The sequence below is a fragment of the Narcine bancroftii genome, chromosome 5 (assembly GCF_036971445.1).
Source record: "Narcine bancroftii isolate sNarBan1 chromosome 5, sNarBan1.hap1, whole genome shotgun sequence".
In the NCBI taxonomy this organism is placed as follows: Eukaryota; Metazoa; Chordata; class Chondrichthyes; order Torpediniformes; family Narcinidae; genus Narcine; species Narcine bancroftii.
In genome coordinates, this window is record NC_091473.1 from 12,358,765 (window position 1) to 12,382,617 (window position 23,853).

At 38.1% G+C, this 23,853-nt stretch overlaps 1 protein-coding gene across 4 annotated transcripts in view; it reads left to right on the forward strand.

The window, feature by feature from the left end:
* Positions 1-23,853, forward strand: part of dnah1 (dynein, axonemal, heavy chain 1) — a 431,328-nt gene that overhangs the window by 322,707 nt on the left and 84,768 nt on the right. For all 4 annotated transcript variants that reach the window (XM_069936771.1, XM_069936773.1, XM_069936772.1 and 1 more), the window contains 4 exons: positions 665-890; positions 14,383-14,578; positions 17,422-17,573; positions 22,119-22,315. In XM_069936771.1, the coding sequence (XP_069792872.1) occupies positions 665-890; positions 14,383-14,578; positions 17,422-17,573; positions 22,119-22,315 (771 nt within the window). The remainder of the gene's footprint in view (positions 1-664; positions 891-14,382; positions 14,579-17,421; positions 17,574-22,118; positions 22,316-23,853) is intronic.

Below are 23,853 nucleotides of genomic sequence, written 5' to 3' on the forward strand. Positions count from 1 at the left end.
TGGCCCACCTTCTGTACCTGTAGCTCCTCCCCATATGATTCCTAATAAAGGCTAAGAGCCCTAGCCTCCTCCCTCATACCTGCCTTGGACGTGAGCCAGCAGCAAGTAGAGGCATCCCAAGGTTTTCTGATTAATAAAGCCTTTGACTACTTTCTTTGTGTCTGCGTGTGGACATTGATCATGCCACAACTCGATTCCAGGTAAGCCAAGTGCAGAAGGTTACTGCAGGTAGTCCAGAATGAGGAGATGAGATTACAATCAAATCAGTCGTGATCCAATCAGATGGTAATGCATGCTAAGGTGCTGAGAGACACTTCCTGTTCCTTCTTTAGATATTTGTATGATCAATTAATTCAATTTGTTTTCTTTATTTAATCAAAGTTTCCCATATCAAATAGTTTATAAATGCTAAGAAGTTTAAATTCTTTCAGCTCCTTGTAGAATAACAAAAAAAATTCATAAAAGATCTTCATTTCAGACATTTTTTTAAACTAATCTCCTATTCGAAATAGGGAGAATATAAAATCTTATGTTGAAACTGTAATATGATTTCTCAATTGAAACTGAAAGTACAGAACATTTCTGGCTTTAAGAAGCATAACTTGAACTCATTCATAATAATTGTTTATTTTGTCCACTTGTGGTTTGTGTTGTAATCCTGCAGTGGTCTGGAGGACCAGCTCCTGGGACGTGTCGTGGCACAGGAGCGTCCAGATCTGGAGGAGGCAAAGAATCAGCTAATCATCAGCAATGTTAAAATGAGGAGTGAACTAAAAGAGATAGAGGATCAAATACTTCTTCGCCTGAGCACCTCTGAAGGCAATCCTGTGGATGATGTGGAGCTGATCAAAGTTCTCGAGGCTTCTAAAATTAAAGCTGGAGAAATCAAGGTTGGTATCAGTAGTTTTTTCAGTCATATGGACTTCTTGAATTTGTCTCAAATGGTGAGAAATATGTACAGAAGACTTTGAATACACACTTCATACATACACTCAAGCACCCAAGATGTCATGCACTCGAGAGCAACCTTCTGATTCTAATTAGAGTTTAGCATAAATTGTAACTTTTCACAATGACTTTGCATCATCTTTCTGAGACCAATAAATGTTGGCCTTTTCACATCCCATAAATGAATAGAGAAATATTTCATTCATACTCATTAATGTGAATGCTAAGGTAAATCTGATACTTCTACTGCTCAATACCTACAGCAAGACCAATTCCTCAAGTTAGGGTCCAGGCTTTGAATATGGTGTATTGAACCAAAATGTATAATTTGTCAAATTCAGTTTGCAACATCGATGCCTTTATTTTAGTTTTTTTTTGTACATTCAAGGAAAGGCCACTTTGGTCTCCCAAATATGAACCATTTAAACTGGCAGAGTACAGCCCACTTTTTGTCAGTAATCAGATACCAAAATGTCACCCCATTTGAGCTAACCTCAGAAAGGAAGGTGTTTATTTATTCAAAGTATTACAGGGGTTCAATCTACCAGAAAAATATATTAATTGGATTAAAGCATTATATAATGAATCATTGACGAAGGTAACAGTAAATGGATAGGTATCAAACCAATTTAAATTAAGTAGGTCAACTAGGCAGGGATGTCTACTATCTCCATCACTGTTCGCTTTAGCAATAGAACCATTGGCAGAACTGAAGAACAGAAAATAAAATAAAAGGGATAAAAATAAAGGAGAAGGAGTATAAAATCAGTTTATTTGCAGATGACATCATAGTATACTTAACAGAATCAGAAATATCAATAAAAGAACTACATAAGAAATTGAAGGAATATGGAGAAATATCAGGGTACAAGATCAACGCAAATAAAAGTGATGCCAATGAGTAACGCGGATTATACAGAATTTAAAAAAGAATCACCATTGAAACGGCAAACACAAGCAATCTGATACCTAGATATTAGATTAGATAATAATTTAAGCCACTTGTACAAACTAAATTATCAGCCACTAATAAAGAAATTGTAGGAAGATTTAGAACATTGTAAAGAATTACCACTAATGTTGATAGGGAGGGTAAATTGCATTAAAATGAATGTCTTCTCAAGGATGCAATACTTATTTCAATAGTTGCCAATTCCCTTAACAGAGAAATTCTTTAATGAACTAAAGAGAATAATAAGGAAATTTTTATGGAAAGGGGGGAAATTGAGGATAGTGTTAGATAAATTAACAGAGAGGTACAACCAAGGTGGTTTGCAGATACCAAACTTTAAAAATTATTATAGAGCAGCACAATTAAGGTATTTATCAGATTTTTATCAGACAAGGGAAAAACCAGATTGGACTAAGATAGAACTAGATAAAATAGGGGAGAAGGTACCGGAACATATACTTTATAAGTAGGATGAAAAGCTGGTATGATATAAAAGCTCACCAGTATTGCATCATTTACTCAATATATGGAAGAAGATTCACTTAGAAAGGAAAAAAAACAAATTACCAAATACCAAAATTATTATTGACGCAAAATCAGCTAATCCCTTTTACAATGGATAACCTTTCCTTTAGAGAATGGGAGAGAAAAGGAATTAAAAAGAAAAGAAGGTGTTTGGACACTCAGCAGGATTAATGCCTTGTCAAAGGGCACATGAGTTTCTTGAAAGCCAATGGCCATCCATATTTAGAGAGAAGAAATTCGCCAGAAAATGTGCTGTCATTGATCTGATCTCCTCAACTGGGTACATCCAAGGTATAGAGTCAAGACTCAAAACCGCCAAACAGGAAATCATGTTGGAGCCTGGATCATGAAATCAGTTAAACTTGAACAAGTTAGTGTTGATGCAAACTGTTACAAATAGAACAGCTGGGTTTACAGAGGATTTTCAGTAGGGAAGGTTAGATTTAAGTTTATTTGTCACATTACACCTAGTAGAGTGATTGGGTTCTTCTGCACGCAATCTAACAGGTTATCTCTAACATTCATGCAGCTGTGAGAAGAACATAATTTATAGAGCAGAGAATTTCAATTAAAGAAAGATCAATTAGTCCCAAGTAGAATCTTTTTTATAATTTTTTTTATTTTTCACACTGTGAACCATATCAACCAAAATATGCACAAATGTTTCTCATTAAATATACACAGTGGCATTTTCCCCCTTTTTTCCCCCCTTTCCTCCCTCCCCCGTTCCCACCCCCCTCCAAAACCAATAAATATTCAGCATATACAATACAATAAAACCATAAAACAATGTCTTCACACAAAGGAAAAACAAAAAAGAAAAATGTGTCATCTACTTTTACACACTAAATCAAATCGTTTTGTCTTCTTATCATTTTAGGGGATGGAGGTCCAAGGCAAGCTCTCTTTGTTATGTTCCATGTATGGTTCCCAAATTTGTTCAAACAATGTGACTTTATTTTTTTTAATTATATGTTATTTTTTCCAATGGAATACATTTATTCATTTCCATGTACCATTGCTGTATTCTCAGGCTCTCTTCCATTTTCCAAGTTGATATTATACATTTTTTTGCTACTGCTAAGGCTAACATAATGAATCTTTTTTGCACTTTATCCAATTTGAGGCCTAATGTTTTACTTCTTATGTTACTTAAAAGAAAGATCTCTGGATTTTTTGGTATGTTGTTTTTTGTGATTTTATTTAATATCTGATTTCATTCTTCCCAAAACTTATTCACTTTTGTACATGTCCAAATTGCATGTATTGTTGTTCCCATTTCCTTACAGCGAAAACATCTATCTGATAATTTTGAGTCCCATTCTTTTAATTTTTGAGGAGTGATATATAACCTGTGTAACCAATTATACTGTATCATGCATAACCTTGTGTTTATTGTATTCTTCATAGTTCCAGAACATAACTTTCCCTATACTTCATTCTTTATCTTTATGTTTAAATCCTTTTCCCATTTTTGTTTAGGTTTATAGCTTATTTCATCATTTTCCTTATCTTGCAGCTTAATGTACATTTTTGTTACAAATTTTTAAATTATCATTGTATCTGTAATCACATTCAAAGCTGCTTCCTTCGAGTAATCTCAGTCTGTTTCCCAATTTATTCTTTAAATAAGCTTTCAGTTGATGGTATGCAAACGTACCGTGAGTCTTTCCATACTTGTCCTTCAACTGTTCAAATGTTAATAAATTATTTCCCAAAAAACAATTTTCTATTCTTTTGATTCCTTTTGTCTCCCATTCTCTAAAGGAAAGGTTATCTTTTGTAAAAGGGATGAGTGGATTTTGCGTCAATAACAATTTTGGTATTTGGTAATTCATTTTTATCCTTTCTACGTGGATCTTCTTCCATATATTAAGTAAATGATGCAATACCGGTGAGCTTTTATATTGCACCAGCTTTTCATCCCACTTACAAAGTATATGTTCCGGTACCTTCTCCCCTATTTTATCTATTTCTATCTTAGTCCAGTCTGGTTTTTCTCTTGTCTAGTAAAAATCTGATAAATACCTTAATTGTGTGGCTCTATAATAATTTCTGAAGTTTGGAAACTGCAAACCACCTTGGTTATACCTCTCTGTTAATTTATCTAGTGCTACCATCGGTTTCCCCCCTTTCCACAAGAATTTTCTTATTATTCTCTTTAGTTCAACAAAGAATTTCTCTGTTAAGGGAATTGGTAACGTTTGAAATAAGTATTGTATCCTTGGGAACACATTCATTTTAATGCAGTTCACCTCCCTATCAATGTTAGCGGTAGTTCTTTCCAATGTTCTAAGTCTTCCTGTAATTTCTTTATTAATGGCTGATAATATAGTTTGTACAAGTGGCTTAAGTTATTGTCTAACCTGTTACCTCAGTATTGGATTGCTTGTGCTTCCCAGTTAAATGGTGATTCTTTTTTAAATTCTGTATAATCCGCATTACTGATTGGCATCACTTCACTTTTATTTGCATTGACCTTGTACCCTAATATTTCTCTATATTCATTCAATTTCTTATATAATTCTTTTATTAGATATCTCTGGTTCTGCTAGGTATACTATGATGTCATCTGCAAATAAACTTATTTTATATTCCTTCTCCTTTATTTTTAATCCTTTTTATTTTAGTTTCTATTCCTATCAGCTCTGCCAATGGTTCTATTGCTAAGGCGAACAATGAGGGGGAATAATGGACATCCCTGCCTAGTTGATCTACTTAATTTAAATTGGTTCGATACATATCCATTTACTACTACTTTTGCCAATGGTTAATCCAAATAATATATTTTTCTGGCAGATTGAACTTCATAATACTTTAAATAAGTAGTTCCACTCTACCCTATTAAAGGCTTTTTCTGTGTCTAAGGCAACAGCCACCGTTGTTTTTTTATTTCCTTGAGCTGCATGAATTAGATTAATAAGTTTACAGACATTGTCCGCTGTTCATTTTTTCTTAAGAAATCCAGTTTGATCTTGTTTTACTATTTTTAGTACACAGTTGGCCAATCTGTTTGCTAATAATTTCGCTATTATCTTATAATCAGAGTTAAGTAGAGATATTGGTCTATATTAATGGATCCTTTCCCGTCTTTGGTATTACTGTAATTATTGCTGTCTTACATGAATCTGGCAAGTTTTGTGTTTCTTCTACCTGATTCATTACTTCCAGGAGAGGAGGACATAATAACTCTTTAAATGTTTTATAAAATTCTATTGGAAATCCATCCTCTCCTGGTGTTTTATTGTTCGGCAGCTTTTTTTAATATATCCTGTACTTCCTCTACTTCATATAGTTTTATCAGTTTGTTTTGTTCCTCTTCTTGCAATTTCAGCGGTTCAATTTTAGCTAAAAATTCTTCTATTTTATCATCTTTCCCTTCATTCTCAGTTTGATATAATTGTTCATAAAATTCCTTAAAGTTTTCATTAATCTCTGTTGGGTTATATGTGATTTGTTTGCCCTTTTCCCTTGGTGCCAATACAGTTGTTTTAGCTTGTTCTGTTTTAAGTTGCCAGGACAATATTTTATGTGTTTTTTTCTCTCAATTCATAATACTTTTGCATTGTTTTTATTATGTTCTTCTCCACCTTGTATGTTTGTAATGTTTCGTATTTAATTTTTTTTGTCTGCCAATTCTCTCTTTTTCTTTATATCATCCCTTTTCACTCATTCCTTTTCTATACTTGCTCTCCCCTTTCCAGCTGTTCTATTTCCTGATTGTGTTCCTTTTTCATTTTAGTTACATAACTTATTATCTGTCCTCTCATGAAAGCTTTCATTGCGCCCCATAGTATAAATTTATCTTTCACAGATTCTGTGTTTATTTCAAAATATGTTTTAATTTGGTGTTCAACAATAGAATTCTATTAAACATTTAAAGACTTATTAATTCCTCCTCTCCTGGAAATAATGAACCAGATTGAAGAAACACAAAACATGCCAGATTCATGCAAAACAGCAATAATTACAGTAATACCAAAGACGGGGAAAGGTCCACTAACACCAGCATCGTATAGACCAATATCTCTACACAACACAGATTATAAGATAATAGCTTAACTATTAGCAAACAGATTGGCCGACTGTGTACCAAAAATAGTAAAACAAGATCAAACGGGATTTATTAAGAAAAGATGAACAGACAATATCTGTAAGTTCATTACCTTAATCCATGCAGTACAAGGAAACAAGTCGCCAACAGTGGTGGTTGTTTTAGACGCAGAAAAAGCCTTTGACAGAGTAGAATGGAATTATTTATTCAAAGTACTACAGAGGTTCAACCTACCAGAGAAATATATTAATTGGATTAAAGCATTATATAAGGGACCATTGGCGAAGGTGACAGTAAATGGATATATATCAAACCAATTTAATTTAAGCAGGTCAACTAGGCATGGATGTCCACTATCTGTTCACTGTTCGCGTTAGCTATAGAACCATTGGCAGAAATGATAAGAACAGAAAATAAAATAAGAGGGATAAAAATAAAAGAGAAGGAATATAAAATCAGTCTATTTTCTGATGACGTCATAGTATACTTAACAGAACCAGAATTATCAATAAAAGAATTACATAAGAAATTGAAGGAATATGGAGAAGTATCGGGGTACAAGATCAACGCAAATAAAAGTGAAGCGATGCCAATGAATAATGCGGATTTCACAAAGTTTAAGAAAGAATCACCATTTAAATGGCAAACACAAGCAATCCGATACCTAGGTATTCAACTAGATAATAATCTAGGCCATCTATACAAATTAAACTATCAGCCATTAATGAAGAAATTACAAGATGACTTAGATCATTGGAAGGATTTACCACTAACACTGATAGGAAGAGTAAACTGCATTAAAATGAATATCTTCCCAAGAATTCAATACCTATTCCAATCGTTACCAATTCACCTAACAGAGAAATTCTTCAAGGAGCTAAAGATAATAAGAAAATTCTTATGGAAAGGGGGGAAACCGAGGATAGCGCTAGATAAATTAACAGAATGGTACAAACAAGGGGGCTTACAGCTACCAAACTTTAAGAATTATTATAGAGCAGCACAATTTTTATCAAACAAGGGAAAGACCAGATTGGACCAGATTAGAGCTAGATAAAATAGGGGAGAAGGTACATATACTATATAAGTGGGATGAAAAGCTGGTGCAACATCGAAGTTCACCAGTACTGCACCATCTGGTAGAAGATTCACGTAGAAAGGAAAGAAACAAATTATCAACTACCAAAATTAATATTGTCGCAAAATCATCTAATCCCCTTCACAATAGATATCTGATTTATGGGAGAGAAAAGGGATCAAAAGAATAGAAAATTGTTTTTCAGGAAATAAATTATTATCTTTTGAACAAATTAAGTGTAAATATGGTATAACTCACGGTACAATGTTTGCATACCACCACCTGAAAACCTACTTGAAGGACAAATTGGGAAGCAGGCTGAGGTTACCAGAGGAAACAATTTTGAATATGTGATTACAGACACAATGATAATTAAAAGATTTATAAAAAACATGTACATCAAACTCCAAGAGAAAGAGAACGAGGAAATAAGCTGTAAACCTAAACAAAAGTGGGAACAAGATCTAAACATAAAGATAAAGAATGAAACATGGGAAAAGCTATGCTCCAGAACTATGAGAAATACAATAAACACGAGGTTACGCATGATATAATATAATTGGTTACACCACGCCCCAAAAGTTAAATAAATGGGACCCAACAGTATCAGATAGATCTTTTTGCTGTAAGAAGGAAACGGGAACAACAGTACATGCAATTTGGGCATGTAAGAAAGTGGAAAAGTTTTGGGAAGATCTAAATCAGATATTAAATAAAATCACAAAAGGCAACATTCCAAAAAATCCAGAGATCTTTCTTCTAAGTAATATAAGAAGTAAAGAACTTGGACTCGATTTGGATGAAGCACAAAAAAGATTTATTATGATAGCCTTAGCTGCAGCAAAAAAATGTATTATGTCAACGTGGAAATCAGAAGATGGCCTGAGAATACAGCAATGGTACATAGAAATGAATAAATGTATTCCATTGGAAAAAATAACATATAATTTAAGAAATAACATCACAGTATTCGAACAAATTTGGGAACCGTACATGGAACAAAACAGAGAAGTCCTACCGCAGACCTCCACCACCTAAAAGAAGAAGACGAAATGAACTGACCCAGTGTGTAAAAGTAGATGCCACAATTTTCTTGTTTATTTTCATTGTGTGATGACATTGTTTTAATGGGTTTAATATATCATATATGTTGAACGTTGAGTGGGTGGGGAGGGGGGAAAAAGAGGAGAAAATGACACTGTGTATATTCAAGAGGGAAAGGTTTATGTGTTTTTTGGACAATATGGTTCATAGTGTGAAAAATTTTTTTTTTTAAATTTTTAAATTTGGCGTTCAATAAACTCTCTAAATTCCTGCCTTTTAAGTAGCATGGAGTTTAACTTCCATGTATCTTCTTCTTTGGCTGGCTTCGCGGACGAAGATTTATGGAGGGGTAATGTCCACGTCAGCTGCAGGCTCGTTTGTGGCTGACAAGTCCGATGCGGGACAGGCAGACACAGTTGCAGCAGTTGCAAGGGAAAATTGGTTGGTTGGGGTTGGGTGTTGGGTTTTTCCTCCTTTGTCTTTTGTCAGTGAGGTGGGCTCTGCGGTCTTCTTCAAAGGAGGTTGTTGCCCGCCGAACTGTGAGGCGCCAATATGCACGGTTTGAGGCGATATCAGCCCATTGGCGGTGGTCAATGTGGCAGGCACCAAGAGATTTCTTTAGGCAGTCCTTGTACCTCTTCTTTGGTGTACCTCTGTCTCGGTGGCCGTGCAGTTGGATAACCATGTTGAGGATCTTCAGCGCAAACTCCGGGAGATCCAAAATGAGTGGTGGACTAACCTTGCCAAACGAACCCAGCTCAGCGCGGACATTGGCGACTTCAGGGGTTTTTAAGAGGCTCTAAAGGCTGTGTACGGCCCCTCACCCCAAGTCCAAAGCCCGCTGCGCAGCTCAGACGGCAAAGTCCTCCTCAGCGACAAGATCTCCATCCTCAACCGATGGTCAGAACACTTCCAATCTCTTTTCAGTGCCAACCGCTCAGTCCAAGAATCCGCCCTGCTCCAGCTCCCTCAACAGCCCTTAAGGCTAGAGCTGGATGAGGTCCTCACCCAGGAAGAGACATATAAGGCAATTGAACTATTGAAAAGTGGAAAAGCAGCAGGTATGGATGGAATCCCCCCCAGAGGTCTGGAAGGCTGGCAGCAAAACTCTGCATGCCAAATTGCATGAGTTTTTCAAGCTCTGCTGGGACCAAGGAAAGCTGCCTCAGGACCTTCGTGATGCCATCATCATCACCCTGTACAAAAACAAAGGCGAGAAATCAGACTGCTCAAACTACAGGGGAATCACGCTGCTCTCCATTGCAAGCAAAATCTTCGCTAGGATTCTCCTAAATAGAATAATACCTAGTATCGCCGAAACTGTTCTCCCAGAATCATAGTGCGGCTTTCGTGCAAACAGAGGAACTACTGACATGGTCTTTGCCCTCAGACAGCTCCAAGAAAAGTGAAGAGAACAAAACAAAGGATTCTACATCACCTTTGTTGACCTCACCAAAGCCTTCGACACCGTGAGTAGGAAAGGGCTTTGGCAAATACTAGAGCGCCTCGGATGCCCCCCAAAGTTCCTCAATATGGTTAACCTCCATGTAATGCGCGTAAAAAGAACCAAAGACTTGTTGATCCAAACCAGAATGACCTGGTCTGGCTCGGAGCAATCCTTTAAGACCTGCCAGTAGGTGTGGCTACACTCTCAGCCAATCACAGTCATCCTACACTACCATCTATACATATGTACATATACACATTGGTGATAGAATCTGTACTATCACACTCCATCTATATGTTCATGGTGGGATGTCCTCCAGTTCTATTGCTAATAACAGGGGTGAATGATCTGAAAGTAGTCTAGCTTTCAGTTTTCCGAACTCTCCCTTGAATGTGGGCTGACAACAAAAACATATCAATCCTTGAGAATGTTTTATGGCTACTCGAATAATATGAATATTCCTTCTCTTTTGGGTGTTGCCTCCTCCATATATCCATAAGTTTCATTTCCTGCATTGATTTAACCATCAATTTGGCTACTTTATTCTTTTTGCTTGTCTTTTGTCCAGTTTTATCCAACAATGGATCCAAATTAAGGTTAAAATCCCCTCCTATCAATATATTTCCTTGTGTATCTACAATCTTCAAAAAAATATCCAGCATAAACTTTTGATCCTTCTCATTAGGTGCATATATATTGAGCAAATACCAAAATTTTGAGTATATCTGACACTTTATCATTATATACCTCCCTGCTGGATCTATTATTTCCTCCTCTATTTTGATTGGTACATTTTTGTTAACTAATATGGCTACACCTCTAGCTTTTGAATTATATGATGCTGCTGTTACGTGTCCTACCCAGTCTCTCTTTAGTTTATTATGTTCCACTTCAATTAGATGCATTTCCTGTACAAATGCTATTTCTATTTTTTTCCTTTTTCAGTAAATTTAGTAGCCTCTTCCTTTTAATTTGGTTATGTATTCCATTCATGTTCATAGCCATATAGTTCAATATGGCCATCTTATATCTTGCTTACACCTCTTTTCTACCTCCTCACCACCTCCATCCTCCTTTTTCCCATTTTTATCTTTTAGTTTTCCCTTTTTAAACTCAATGTTTGATAACACATTTAAAACATAAAACATCTTTATATATACTTTATCACCAGTCTTCTTTCTTGTTACATCTCTTCTTCTGTCCTGCAACATACTCCAACAATTCCCACACCCAATAACATCTTAACCCCAAATGCACCCCCCCCCCCCCCCACAACTTGCCCATTATCCCTTGCCAGGCAACCACAACTCCCCTTTCCACTTGGTTTGTGATTTTGCTCGCAAGCGTCAACTGATTTCGCAGTGACGGTTATTCTCTCCCCCGCCTGCCCCCCAGAAAACTTTTTTTTATTTACATATAACAAAGCTCTCTTTTTCCCCCCCCCTTCTTCCTTCCTTTCTCTTTTCCATCTTTAGTTCTTTACATATACATTATTTTTACTTTATATTATTACATCTTTATATATACTTTATCACCAGTCTTCTTTCTTGTTACATCTCTTCTTCTGTCCTGCAAACGTTCTGCAAATTCTTGTGCTTTCTCCAGATCTGAGAACAGTCTGTTTTGCTCCCCAGGTATACTTTAAGTACAGCTGGATGTCTTAACATGAATTTATAACCTTTTTTTCATAAAATCGTTTTCGCCGTATTAAATTCCTTCCTCTTCTTTAAGAGTTCAAAACTTATGTCTGGGTAAAAAAATATTTTTTGTCCCTTATTCCAATGGTTTATTATCTTCTTTGACTTTATTCCTTGCCGCCCGCTCCAGTATATTTTCTCTTGACGCATATCTTAAAAATTTTACTAAGATGGATCTTGGTTTTTGATGTGTCTACGGCTTTGGTACTAGTGCTCTGTAATTCTGTCATTCCCAAAACCTTCAGGATCCATCCTTTTATAAATTCCTTCATGTCTGTGCCTTCTTCATCCACCTTCAGGCCCACTATTTTTATGTTGTTTCACCTACTATAGTTTTCCAACATATCAATTTTCTGAGATAACAACTCTTGCGTCTCTTTAATTTTTTTTGTCACTTTCTTCCAATTTTTCTCTGAAATCATTTACTTCTAATTCTACAGCCATTTTCCACTCCTCCACATTTTCTACTCTTTTCCCTATTTCTGTCATGACCAGTTCTAAACTTTGCATTTTATCTTCTGCTCTTTTCATTTTTCTTTTAATTGCATTAAATTCTAATGATAACCATTCTTTTAATGATCTCATTTGTTCTTCAAAAAAGGCTTTATCTATATTTTGTCCATCTGTTTTACCTTCTATTTCCCTGTGAAGATCTTGGTCTTCTTTCTCTTCTTCTGTGTCTGTACATGTGTTTGTGTCTTCTTCTTCTCTTCTTTGTGTCTCTTCTGCTTTTTCTGATGAATTACTTCTGTGTCTTTGTTGGCCTCCTCTTGCTGTTGGTCCTCCTTTCGCGGGCTGTATGTCTGTCAAGCCTCCTGCTGTTGATCCTCTTGTTGTCGGTCACCCTGCTATCGTTCTCTTCGTCTGGCTCCTCGCTCCTTTCCTCACCATTATTTTTATCCTCCAGCTGAGTGCCCTGATGCTGGGTGTCCCTCAGCTGGTCGCGTTGTAACTGTCCGCTCCTCTGCTGAGCCCCCCTCCCGCTGGTGTTCACTTTTTCCTTTGATTGTGCACTGGGCACTTTTGTTTGGCTCCGAAAGCCATTTTTGGAACCCACCGGTCGGGAGGTCGTGACTTCTCAGGGCACTCACCAACCTCGGAGATCGGCTGCTCTTCACCACTGTAGCTCCCTGCTCCTGCGTGCAAGTAAGGCCTTCTTCTTTCTTCTCCGGTGATTTTTCTTCTTTTTTTCCCATTCTTACTTTCTCTTTCTTGGGTGCCATCTTCTTGTTCTTCTCTATAACTTTATCTTCTATTTCTTGAGTTTTATATTTGTTGAGCTCTGCCTTTTCCAAACTTTTTTCTGGAGAGGGCTGGTTCAACCCGACCGGCCACTACTACATCATGTAACTCCTCCGTCCCAAGTAATATCTTACAGTGCAAATCTGTTGTAAGCCAAATCATTTCATCCAATATCTATTGTTTGGAAATCCCTCATCTGAGTGTGAACTTTTAAAGGGAGTAGAACATATCATATTTAGGTAGAAGATGAAAAAAGTTCTTAAATCTTTTTTTTCCAAAAAGATACAGAAAAATATATTTTAAAGCATAAATTACTGTTTTTGGGGTTAGAAAATAATGGTTACTATGCTTTAATTAACCATTAATAATCCACAAATCTCATAAAACAAAGCATAATATTTCATGATAATTTACAGCAAAATGTCTACAATTACAATTAAATTTTTGTCAATTCAACTATTGATTTGAATTATTTATCTTTTATTGCTGCAAAGGGATACAAAATCAATGATAGACTATACACAAGCACAAAAATCCCCAAATTGTTGAAATAATGACAAGCTGAAAGCTTGGCTTGTTACAAGAATTAAATATAGGTAATTAGATATAATGGTTTCCAATGATATACAAGTATTCAGATAATAAATGAAAATAGATATCAATAGAAGTACAGGAAATATTAATGGAAGAATGGTGATGTTAGAATGAAAATTCGGCAAGGATAATAAAATATTGTTAATATAAAATGTAAAATATTTCGAGTATTAAAGCAATTAGGGTGCAATTCATGGAAGGACAGAAAGATTAAAGGAAGGGTGATTCTAGAAGATAATTAGTAATATGTATGTTGGAAGTACAATGACATCAATGTGAGTGTGTTACAAATGCAGTGAGAGTGTTGTGAGTGCTGTCATGTTAATATAAATGCAGCAATATGGGAACTAAATCAAGTTGATGATACAACTCGAATGACTGCTCGTAGTTTTCAAAACAAATGATTGGTTATCGTTTATTCAGTCTCAGACTTCCATGCGTGGTCAATGAAAGGCAGAAGTCTGAGTTGACCTGAATGCCAAATGTGTGGTACACAAAACCACAGCAAATGATTTGCAGCCTCTTTCATTTGGAAACCAAAAACATGAAGGTGTTGAAAATCTGAAATAAAAGCAAAATACATTGAGGATCTTCAGCAGGTAAGGCAGCATTTGTAGGTAGTTCAGGTCAGTAACCATCATCAAAACTCACAATGAAGGATCATTGATCTGTAAGTTTAACTCTGTTTCTCTCACCACAGATGCTGCCAGACCTGTTGACCATGCTGTACATGGTTTCCTCCTGTTAATATAAATGTTCCATGAATCTGCAATGCCCAAAACCTAATTTATTTCCCCACAGGTGAAAGTGACAATAGCAGAACAAACAGAGAAGGACATTGATATCACTCGGCTGCAATACATTCCTGTTGCTGTCAGGACACAGATCCTGTTTTTCTGTGTTTCCGATTTATCTAATGTGGACCCAATGTATCAGTATTCTTTGGAATGGTTCCTCAGCATTTTCATGGCTGGCATTGCAAAATCTGAACAGGCAGGTATGTCGACAATTGTGAGTTGTATTTACTTCAAGTTAACATAATATCTGTTAATCTGGTTGAGCTGCTTAACTCATAACTGACAAGACAAGGGTTCCAAACCATTGTAGCCAAATCTTTATTTCTCGATCAGTGCATTCCACTCTTGTAATACTGAAGCCTTACTTCCCAAGATGAAGAACCTAGTTTTGTGTGTCTGTTGGTCAGGAGCCAAAGTGTGGAAGTATGCATCTTTTTCACATATCATGATGAATTAAATGTGACAAATATTTTTGAAAATGAAATTAAAGGAATCAAATTTGAATGCAACATTAAATAAAATGATGTCAAATAACAATAAATGATCTGTAACTTCCACATATAATTCAATGGTCTGGATTTTTACTGGCAACAAATGAATAAGTAGCAGGTTTGGTTATTGGGGCTTTCTCCAGTCTCATGATCAAGGGAAGACCTGTGAGCAAGAAAAGGATTTGAATTTATCCTGCTCCACAATAAAATCTTCTTAACAACTAAAGCTTAACTGAGACACTTGACCTTTTACCCTTGAGGTTTGGAAGGAAATTCTCTGCTGATTCCTTCTTCGGCCATGTGGTAGAAATTGCAAATAGAAAATGACTCCCTGAGCACAAAAACAGAACCTTTGGCCCACTAGGTTCATACCAGCTTCCTTGCCCCTCTACACTAATCCCATTTGCCTTGTTTTATACCTTGTTTATTTCCTTCCTTTGGCTTGGCTTCGCGGACAAAGATTTATCGAGGGGTAATGTCCACGTCAGCTGCAGGCTCGTTTGTGGCTGACAAGTCCGATGCGGGACAGGCAGACACAGTTGCAGCGGTTGCAAGGGAAAATTGGTTGGTTGGGGTTGGGTGTTGGGTTTTTCCTCCTTTGTCTTTTGTCAGTGAGGTGGGCTCTGCAGTCTTCTTCAAAGGAGGTTGCTGCCCGCCGAACTGTGAGGCGCCAAGATGCACGGTTTGAGGCGATATCAGCACACTGGCGGTGGTCAATGTGGCAGGCACCAAGAGATTTCTTTAGGCAGTCCTTGTACCTCTTCTTTGGTTGCACCTCTGTCACGGTGGCCAGTGGAGAGCTCGCCATATAACATGACCTTGGGAAGGCGATGGTCCTCCATTCTGGAGACGTGACCTACCCAGCGCAGTTGGATCTTCAGCAGCGTGGATTCGATGGTGTCGGCCTCTGCCATCTCGAGTACTTCGATGTTGGTGATGAAGTCGCTCCATGAATGTTGAGGATGGAACGGAGACAACGCTGGTGGAAGCGTTCTAGGAGCCGTAGGTGTTTATTTAAGTTGCAGTTTAAATGTCTATTAAACATAGTTTTTGAATCCGATTCCACCACCTCCTCTGGCAGCATTTTCCAGATAGATTCTCTTCAAAACACCTTTCTCTCATCTTAAACTTCCACACTCTCCTTTTAAAGCACCTACCATGGGAAATAGGAATTTAGCTACCTTCTCTATCGATGACTCTCATAATCTTATATACTTCTTTGAGGTCATCCCTTAGCCTCCTTCATTCCAGGGATAGCCAACATAGCCTTTCCAAGCTTTCTTCATAACAAAATTTTTCCAAACTTGGCAACATCCTGGTGAATATCCTCTACATTGCAATCACATGCTTCCCGTAGCATGGAGACCAGAGGTGGACACATGGAAAGGCAGCATCCATGAAAGTCATTTGGTCTATTTAAGAGAGGGATTGATAGGTTCTTAATTAACCAGGGCATTCAATGTTAAGGGGAGAAGGCTGGGTAGTGGGGCTGAGTTTTCAAATGGATCAGCTCATGATTAAATGGCCAGGCAAACCTGATGGGCTGAATAACCTATTTCTGCTTTTGTTTTATGGTCTTGTGGAAAGAGCTTTGGGCCCTGGACCCTAGTTTTTTTGTGATTTTTGTTTACTGGTGAAAATTACAGTCAGATTCAAACTAGATTAACTGAAAACCAATGATTGATGGTTTGGACAGGACTCCTAGCTGCATGTCCAAACAAAGATAACCAATATGTCTGCAGATGTTGGAGTTGTGCAGTATACAAACATTTGACCAAAGAAGTTCAGGCAGCGTCCAGAGGAAGTAAAAGGCAGTCAACCTTTCTGGCCTGAGCTCTTCTTCAGATTTCTAAAATATCAGGCAATGCTGAATAAGAAGGTGAGGAGGGAGGAGAGGAGGTGCACAGGCTAGCAGATGATAGATGAATACAGGTAGAAGGGGGAAGAGGAGAAAGGAGTTAAGAAATTGAATTTTAATTGATTAGGCTACAGAGGTGGCTCTAACAGCTTCCATATCCATGTTCCACCTGGTGAGTAAAATTACAACCTTTCTCAGTGGCAATACATTTAATTTCCTCAAAGTGTCAAAGAAGGGAATCTTCAAAAGAACTAGTTACATCAAAAAATGAAGAGGTAAATCAGACCAGTAAGGTCAATGTATAAAGGTTTGAATGAATGAGGGGAGGTGACTTATACAAGACCATGACTTGCATGTCTATATTATGTTTTTTATTTTACTGCTGATTGTGTGTTGCTTTAATTGTTGATTGCCGCTTTGCAGTGACCTCTGGTTAAAGTAAACTTTTAGTGATCTGGTTTTGAGTAAGTTTTGTAATCTAACATCTGCAACACAGTTCCCTGAATATCCAAAGTGGATATTAAGCACAGAGGTTAATCAGCATTCCCTGTTCATAACAGGTTGTATGCTCTGCTAAGTAAATAATTGTCTAGGTTGACCCTTCTACCCAAATGTTCCTGTTAAAAGATGATCTATGTACTAGGAGTCCTTGAATTAACTCACACAGATGACAATCTGTTTTCTTGTCACCTAGATACTGTGGAGAAGAGGATAAAACTTATCAACAGTTACTTCACCTACAGCCTGTACCTCAATGTCTGCAGAAGCCTATTTGAAAAACATAAGCTCATGTTTGCTTTTCTGGTGTGCGTGAGAATCATGATGAATGATGACAGGATTGATCTGGTCAGTAACACATCCATATATTTCCATGGGCAAAGTGAGTTGTTATATTGAATCACAGAAATCTCAGCCAAGATTACATGTGTGCCTCTGTTAATTTCCCAGAATAATTTTCAATTCTACATCAGGCATAGAATCTTACAACACAGAAGGAAACTATTCTTTTCAAGAGCTATCAAGCATCATCTGAATACTGAAGGATTGCTCAGGATTTATTGGCTCCTGTGTTGCTGAGATACTGTACACTAACTCTAGTATCATTTGTGATTAAGTTTTCTTAGTGCACGCAAGTCCAGAATCTGATTTCTTTTCAAGGTATGCCAACAACAGCAAGCAATACCTGCACTTTTAATCATACATTTAAGAGAATGTTCCAAAGTGCTAGCCAGGGCCATAATTTAAAAGATGGGCACTCAACCACATCAAGATGGATTAGAACAAATGACCATCATCCTGGTCAAAGAAATGGGTTTAAAGAAGCATTCTGCTGCTGCTGAGAGCTGAGGAAAGCAGAAACTATGGTCGGAGTAATTAAAATAGAGAACCTGCAAGTGGCTAGATTTAAGAATAATCTAGTGACATTTACGACAAAGATGAAGACTTTTTTCACTCAGAGTTGTACATTTTTCAGAGGGATGTGAATGCATTGTCAGTTTAGTTAATACTAGGGATGATAGATTTTTTGATACTGAAGGAATCGTTTAATCTACTTGTGTATCTGCTTCTTATTCAAGTTCAATTTTTTCCCTTCATACATCATAGCCTCTGCTGAAGAGCTCTTCATCTGCAGTCTGAAGCTGAACCAGGCCCAGTTGTAACCTTGGCCTCCAATTTTTTTATGGTCTTCTATCAGAAATTGGAAATAATAGAAATGTTTTGAAAGGCAGTGAAAAAGTGATAAGGTGGAAGGCAGGAGAGATGAAAAGGTAAAATAGATGCTGGAGTCAGATGAACAAGAAAGACATCAGTGAGCATCAGATTGGAATCTGAAATTGCCAGCAGGAGAAAGGAATTGTAAATGCTGGAAATGGAAAAGCTGTAATTGCTCATTCTGTTGAATTCAGTGTTGAGTCTGAAAGGCAATACTGTATTATGGCTAGTCAGAACATGAGAAATTTGATCTTCAATCTTATGATGGACCTCATTGGAATAGTACCAAAGATGGCAAGGACAGAACAGAAATGAAAAGCCCAGGGTCACACTAGTAGAGTGAATGTAGCACAGGACCACGTAAAGGAAGGCTAACATCCATTCACTTTCCTAATTGCTTGCTGCACCTGTAAAGCAGAAACCCAATTTGCAATTGATTTTCACAATGCAAAAGAGGCCACATTATGAGCACTCATTGCTCTGCACTATATTGGGAGATAGGCTTGTGAAACACTGCATCACCTACAAAGAACATTGGGGTCCTGGATGATGGAGAATGAAAAGGTAAAAGGGTATATTATACAGTTCCACTGGAATCTGTTGTGAGAGGAATGTGTCTTTGATGGAGATGGAAGACTGTCCCAAAGACTAGTGACCACAAGCATCACCTGGATATTTCTCATTCCAGTATAAAGAGACAAATGCAACATCTTGGTGCAATGTTAGAAGCTCAAATGTATGGAATGCAATGGTGCAGCAGCCACACATGCTCATAATGTTGTCGTCAAAACTCTTGTTATCAGCGTTTGATGAGATTCTGAGGAGGTTGGGGAGGTCCTAAATGAATACTTTAGTATTCACAAGAGAAAAGGACCTTGATCAAGGTGAGGTCAGAATAAAACAGGCTTGTATGCTGGACAGTATATAGATTAAGGAAGAGGAAGTGTTGAATCTTCTTTAAGATTGATAAGTCTCCAGGGTTGGATGCAATATACCCCAAGTTGCTGTGGGAAGTGAGGGAAGAGATAGCTGGGGCAGTAGCTGTGATCTCTGAGTTCTCTTTGGCAGCAGGGGAGTTGCCGTAGGATTGGAGAATGACAAATGTAGTCCTCTTGTTTAAAAAAGGTAAAAGAGAGAATCTTGGGAATTATAGGCCAGTGAATCTTGTGTCAGTGAAGTGCAAGCAAATGGAGAGGATTCTTAAGGATAGAATCTATGAGCATTTGGAGACATACAGTCTATTCAAGGATAGTCAGCATGGCTCTGTGAAGGGAAGGTCATGCCTCAAGAGCCTAATTGAGTTTTTTGAGATTAACAAAAGAAATTGATGAGGGTAAGGAGGTAGGTGTGGTCTACATGGATTTTAGTATGGTATTTAACAAGAACCCCCATGAGATACTCGTTCAGAGAGTCTTGAGGCATGGGATCCATAGAACCTTGGCTGTGTGGATAAAATAAAATTGGCTTGCAGATAGAAAGCAGAGAGTGGTAGTGGAAGAAAAGTATTCTTCCTGGACTAGTAACTAGTACTGCAAGGACCCTGCTCTTTGTGATTTTTATAAATGACATGGAAGGATGAGTCAGTAAGGTTGTGGATGATATGAAGGTTGGAGGAGTTGTGGACGGAGCTGAAGGTTGTCAAAGATTACAAAAGAATGTGGACCGGATGCAGAGTTGGGCAGAAAAGTGGCAGATGGCGTTCAATCCAGATAAGTGTGTGGTGATGCATTTTGGAAGGACAAACCAGAAGGCTGAGTACAGGGTTAATGGTTGGTTAATTAAGAGTGTGGATAAACAGAGGGACCTTTGGGTCCAAATCCATACATCCCTCAAGGTCGCCACACAGGTTGATAGGATAGTTAAGAAGGCCTTCACTGGGCTTTATTAATAGGTGGGTTGAGTTCAAAAGTAGAGAGATCATGTTGCAACTCTGCAAATCTCTGGTGAGACCACACTTAGAATATCGTGTTCAGTTCTGTTCACCTCATTATAGGAAGGATGTGGATACTATGGAGAGGATGCAGAGGAGATTTACCAGGATGTTTTATGAAGCAAGGTTAGCAGAGCTGGGACTTTTTTCTTTGGAACATAGAGGGATGAGAGGAGACTTAATAGAGGTCTACAAGATTATGAGAGGCATAGATAGGGTGGACAGCCAGCACCTTTTTCACATGGTAGGAATAGCAAACACCAGAGAACATGAGTACAAAGTGAAGGGAGGGAAGTTTAAGGGAGACATCAGGGGAAAGTTTCATATGCAGAGAGTTGTGGATGCCTGGAATGCCTTGCCAAGGAAGGCTGAAATATTAGGAGTATTTAAGAGAATCCTAGACAGGCACATGGATGGAAGAAATATATAGGGTTTTGGGGTAGAGAGAGTTTACTACATTTTTTTAAAGAATATATGAGTTGGCACAACATCAAGGGCCAAAGGGCCTGTATTGTACTTTAGTGTTCTATGTTCTAATATTACACAAAATTCCTTTCTGCCAATCATAAACCAAAGAGTCACCATTAGTATTGTCCAGCACCCCTGCAGTAAGAAAGAAAGTAGCAAAAGAGAGTCCCTTCAGAGACACAGAGGGTCCGTGGATTCTCCTCCAGCACTCCTACCACCTCTGCAGTGGCACAAATGCCTGTTCAATCCTATCAGCAATTCAAGCTCCAGATCCAAACCTCCAACATAATCAGGAAGCCTTCAGCACCTGAAGCCCTTTGGGAGCCCTTCCTGGCCTCATGATTACCTTTTCTGTGAGTCCTTCAATTGCAAGTCACTGACCACCTACAGCCTGTGTGGGTCCTTCAGCTGTTGAGCCTCTTGGTGGTCTGCTGTCATGGATACTGTCCTGTCCTTTAGCTGCTGAGCCCCTCTCTGGTCCACTATCACAGTCACCATCCTGCTTCTCCTTCTCAACAGTTTCTGGTGCCCTGCACTGATCCTTTGCTCACCCGAAGTCTGCATCATCTCGTGGCGACTACCAAGTAGCCATCCATCTTGGCACAGACCTTGCAGCTCCAGAATTTTAAATAGAAATAATAACAGGCTGTTTAAAGACACAGAGTTGCCGGCTTTAGGAGTGGAAAGTAAGACCCTGTGGAACAATGCTGTGTCTCCGCTCCCTACTCTCTCAGGTCCACACCAGCAGTAGTGCTGCCGTTACAGCAACTCCAGCAGTGCCCTTAACTTCTGGAGAATCCACATACCTTTTTGAACATTTGATCGAAAAGAGGATTGATTCCATGGTCTTGGAGTATGAAACCTTTGCTTCGCTATTGCAGCAGAGTGCTGCTGTGAACAGAGTCCAGAGCCTGGTCAATGGCTTGCAGTTTGTAGCATTTTGATCTCCCCTTTAGAGATCAAAATATAGAACTGGGCATCCCAATATAGAACTGGGGTCAAATCAGCAATGAGAGCTAATAGACCTCATAGACTCTCTGATCTGCAAACATATAACAAGCACAGATGTTGTAAAATGAAAATATGCAAATAATATAAGAAAAGTGTGTGCACATGTTATTCAGCAAACTGGAATCAAATTGGTAGCTGTCGCACCAAAATAGCCTGCTTGTTACTTTTTCAAATATAGTCTGTTTAAAAATGGTTCCCTGTAATGTTAATTTAGTTTTTTTTTGTCACTGATACTTTTATTTCTTCCCTTATTTGTTGGTATTGAACAGGATGAATGGCACTACCTACTCTCTGGAGGATCTATTCACACTTCAAGCCCCAACCCAGCCCCTGACTGGCTCTTGGAGAGAGCATGGAGAGACGTCCAGAGTCTTACTAGCCTGCAGAGCTTTTCCAATTTTAGAGAAGATTTTGTGGACAATCTGGATGGTTTTCAAATTATCTTTGACAGTCCAGATCCTCATAGGTGAACTTTAAGAATTCATTGATTCAAGCATGCCTATTCTTGTGTTATATCCTCAAAGGAATGTGGCCCAGCAACCAGTGCCTTTCTGCACTGAACTTACCAGTAGATGCATTGGGAATGGGGGCTTAGGAGGCATTGCACTCCTCTAAAAACCAGTTTTAATTATGTCCATCCACAGGAGTCATCTGCTGCTCTTCAATCTGTACCTTTTTAACCCTCTTTTTCAATCTGCTCCATTCCCTCTTCTCCCTGCTTGACTTTTAATACTGATGTGATTCAAAGACTTGAAAATCCAATCATCCTTGGTCTTTCATAGAACAAATATAGTTATAGAATGTAACAGGAAGATATGGGTATAGATTTTAAATTCCCGCTTTCAGTCAGGAAATTTTGAAAGGAAGAAACACAACACAGAAATGGGCTTGCATTGACCATGTTGCCAATCTAAGCAAATCCAATCTGCCTGTACAAGGTTTATGTACAAGGTTTCCTTATCTATTCATGTTTCCTTATCCATTGCTATCTGCTTCCATCACTTCTCCTTGCAGTGCATTCCAAACATCGAGCATGCACTGTGCTTAAAAACAACTTACTTTATAAATCTTCTTTAAATGTAACCACTCTCACATTAAACCCTCTGGCATTTGGCGATATCCTGGGAAAATCATCTGCACCTACCATGGAGAAGGTTATAGAAACGAGGATAGTGATATGCCAAAATATGTTTAGATTATGAAAGAGGCTTTTTGGTGGTCTTAAATATATCCTATGACATTATGGGAGGCAAGGAAAGAAATTGCAGGGGCCCTGGCAGAGATTTTTGGATTTTTCATACGTGCATATCTCCAGAAGATTGGAGGATGGTGAATGTTTCAATTTAAGAAGGGCCATGAGGACAAGCCAGGGAACAAAAGGCTGGAAAGGCTAACACTCGTGGTGAAAAATTTACTGGAGGGGATTCTGAGAGACAGGATTTATCTGCATTTGGAAAACAAGGACTGATTAGATAGTGTCAGCATGGCTTTTTAGTGACATTGTGTCTCATGAATTTAATTGAATTTTTGAAGAGGTGACCAAGACTGCTGAGGCCAGGGCAACCAACATGGACCTTAGCAAGACTCTTGACAAGGTCCTTCATGACAATTTGGCCTGAAAGGTAAGATAACGCGGGTTCCAGGGTGAGCTGGCCAATTGATACAAAATTGGCTTGGAGGAAAGAGTCAGAAGATGTTAGAAGGTTAATTTTCAGATTAATATTGCCAGTAGTGTGCTAGGCCTCCTATTGTTTATCTTATATTGTTGATAATTTGGACAAGAATATAGATGGCATCATTAGTACATTTGCAGATAATATCAAAATTGGTGGTGTGGTGGATAATGACAAATGTTTAAGGGAACTACAGGATCTACATCAAACTGAGACAATAGACAAAGGAATCACAGATGCATTTATGAGTTTAAAACAGGCCAAGACTTGCACAGTGTATGACGGACGGTGCCCTGGGGAGAGTTATAGTCAGAGAGACCTAGGGAGTAGA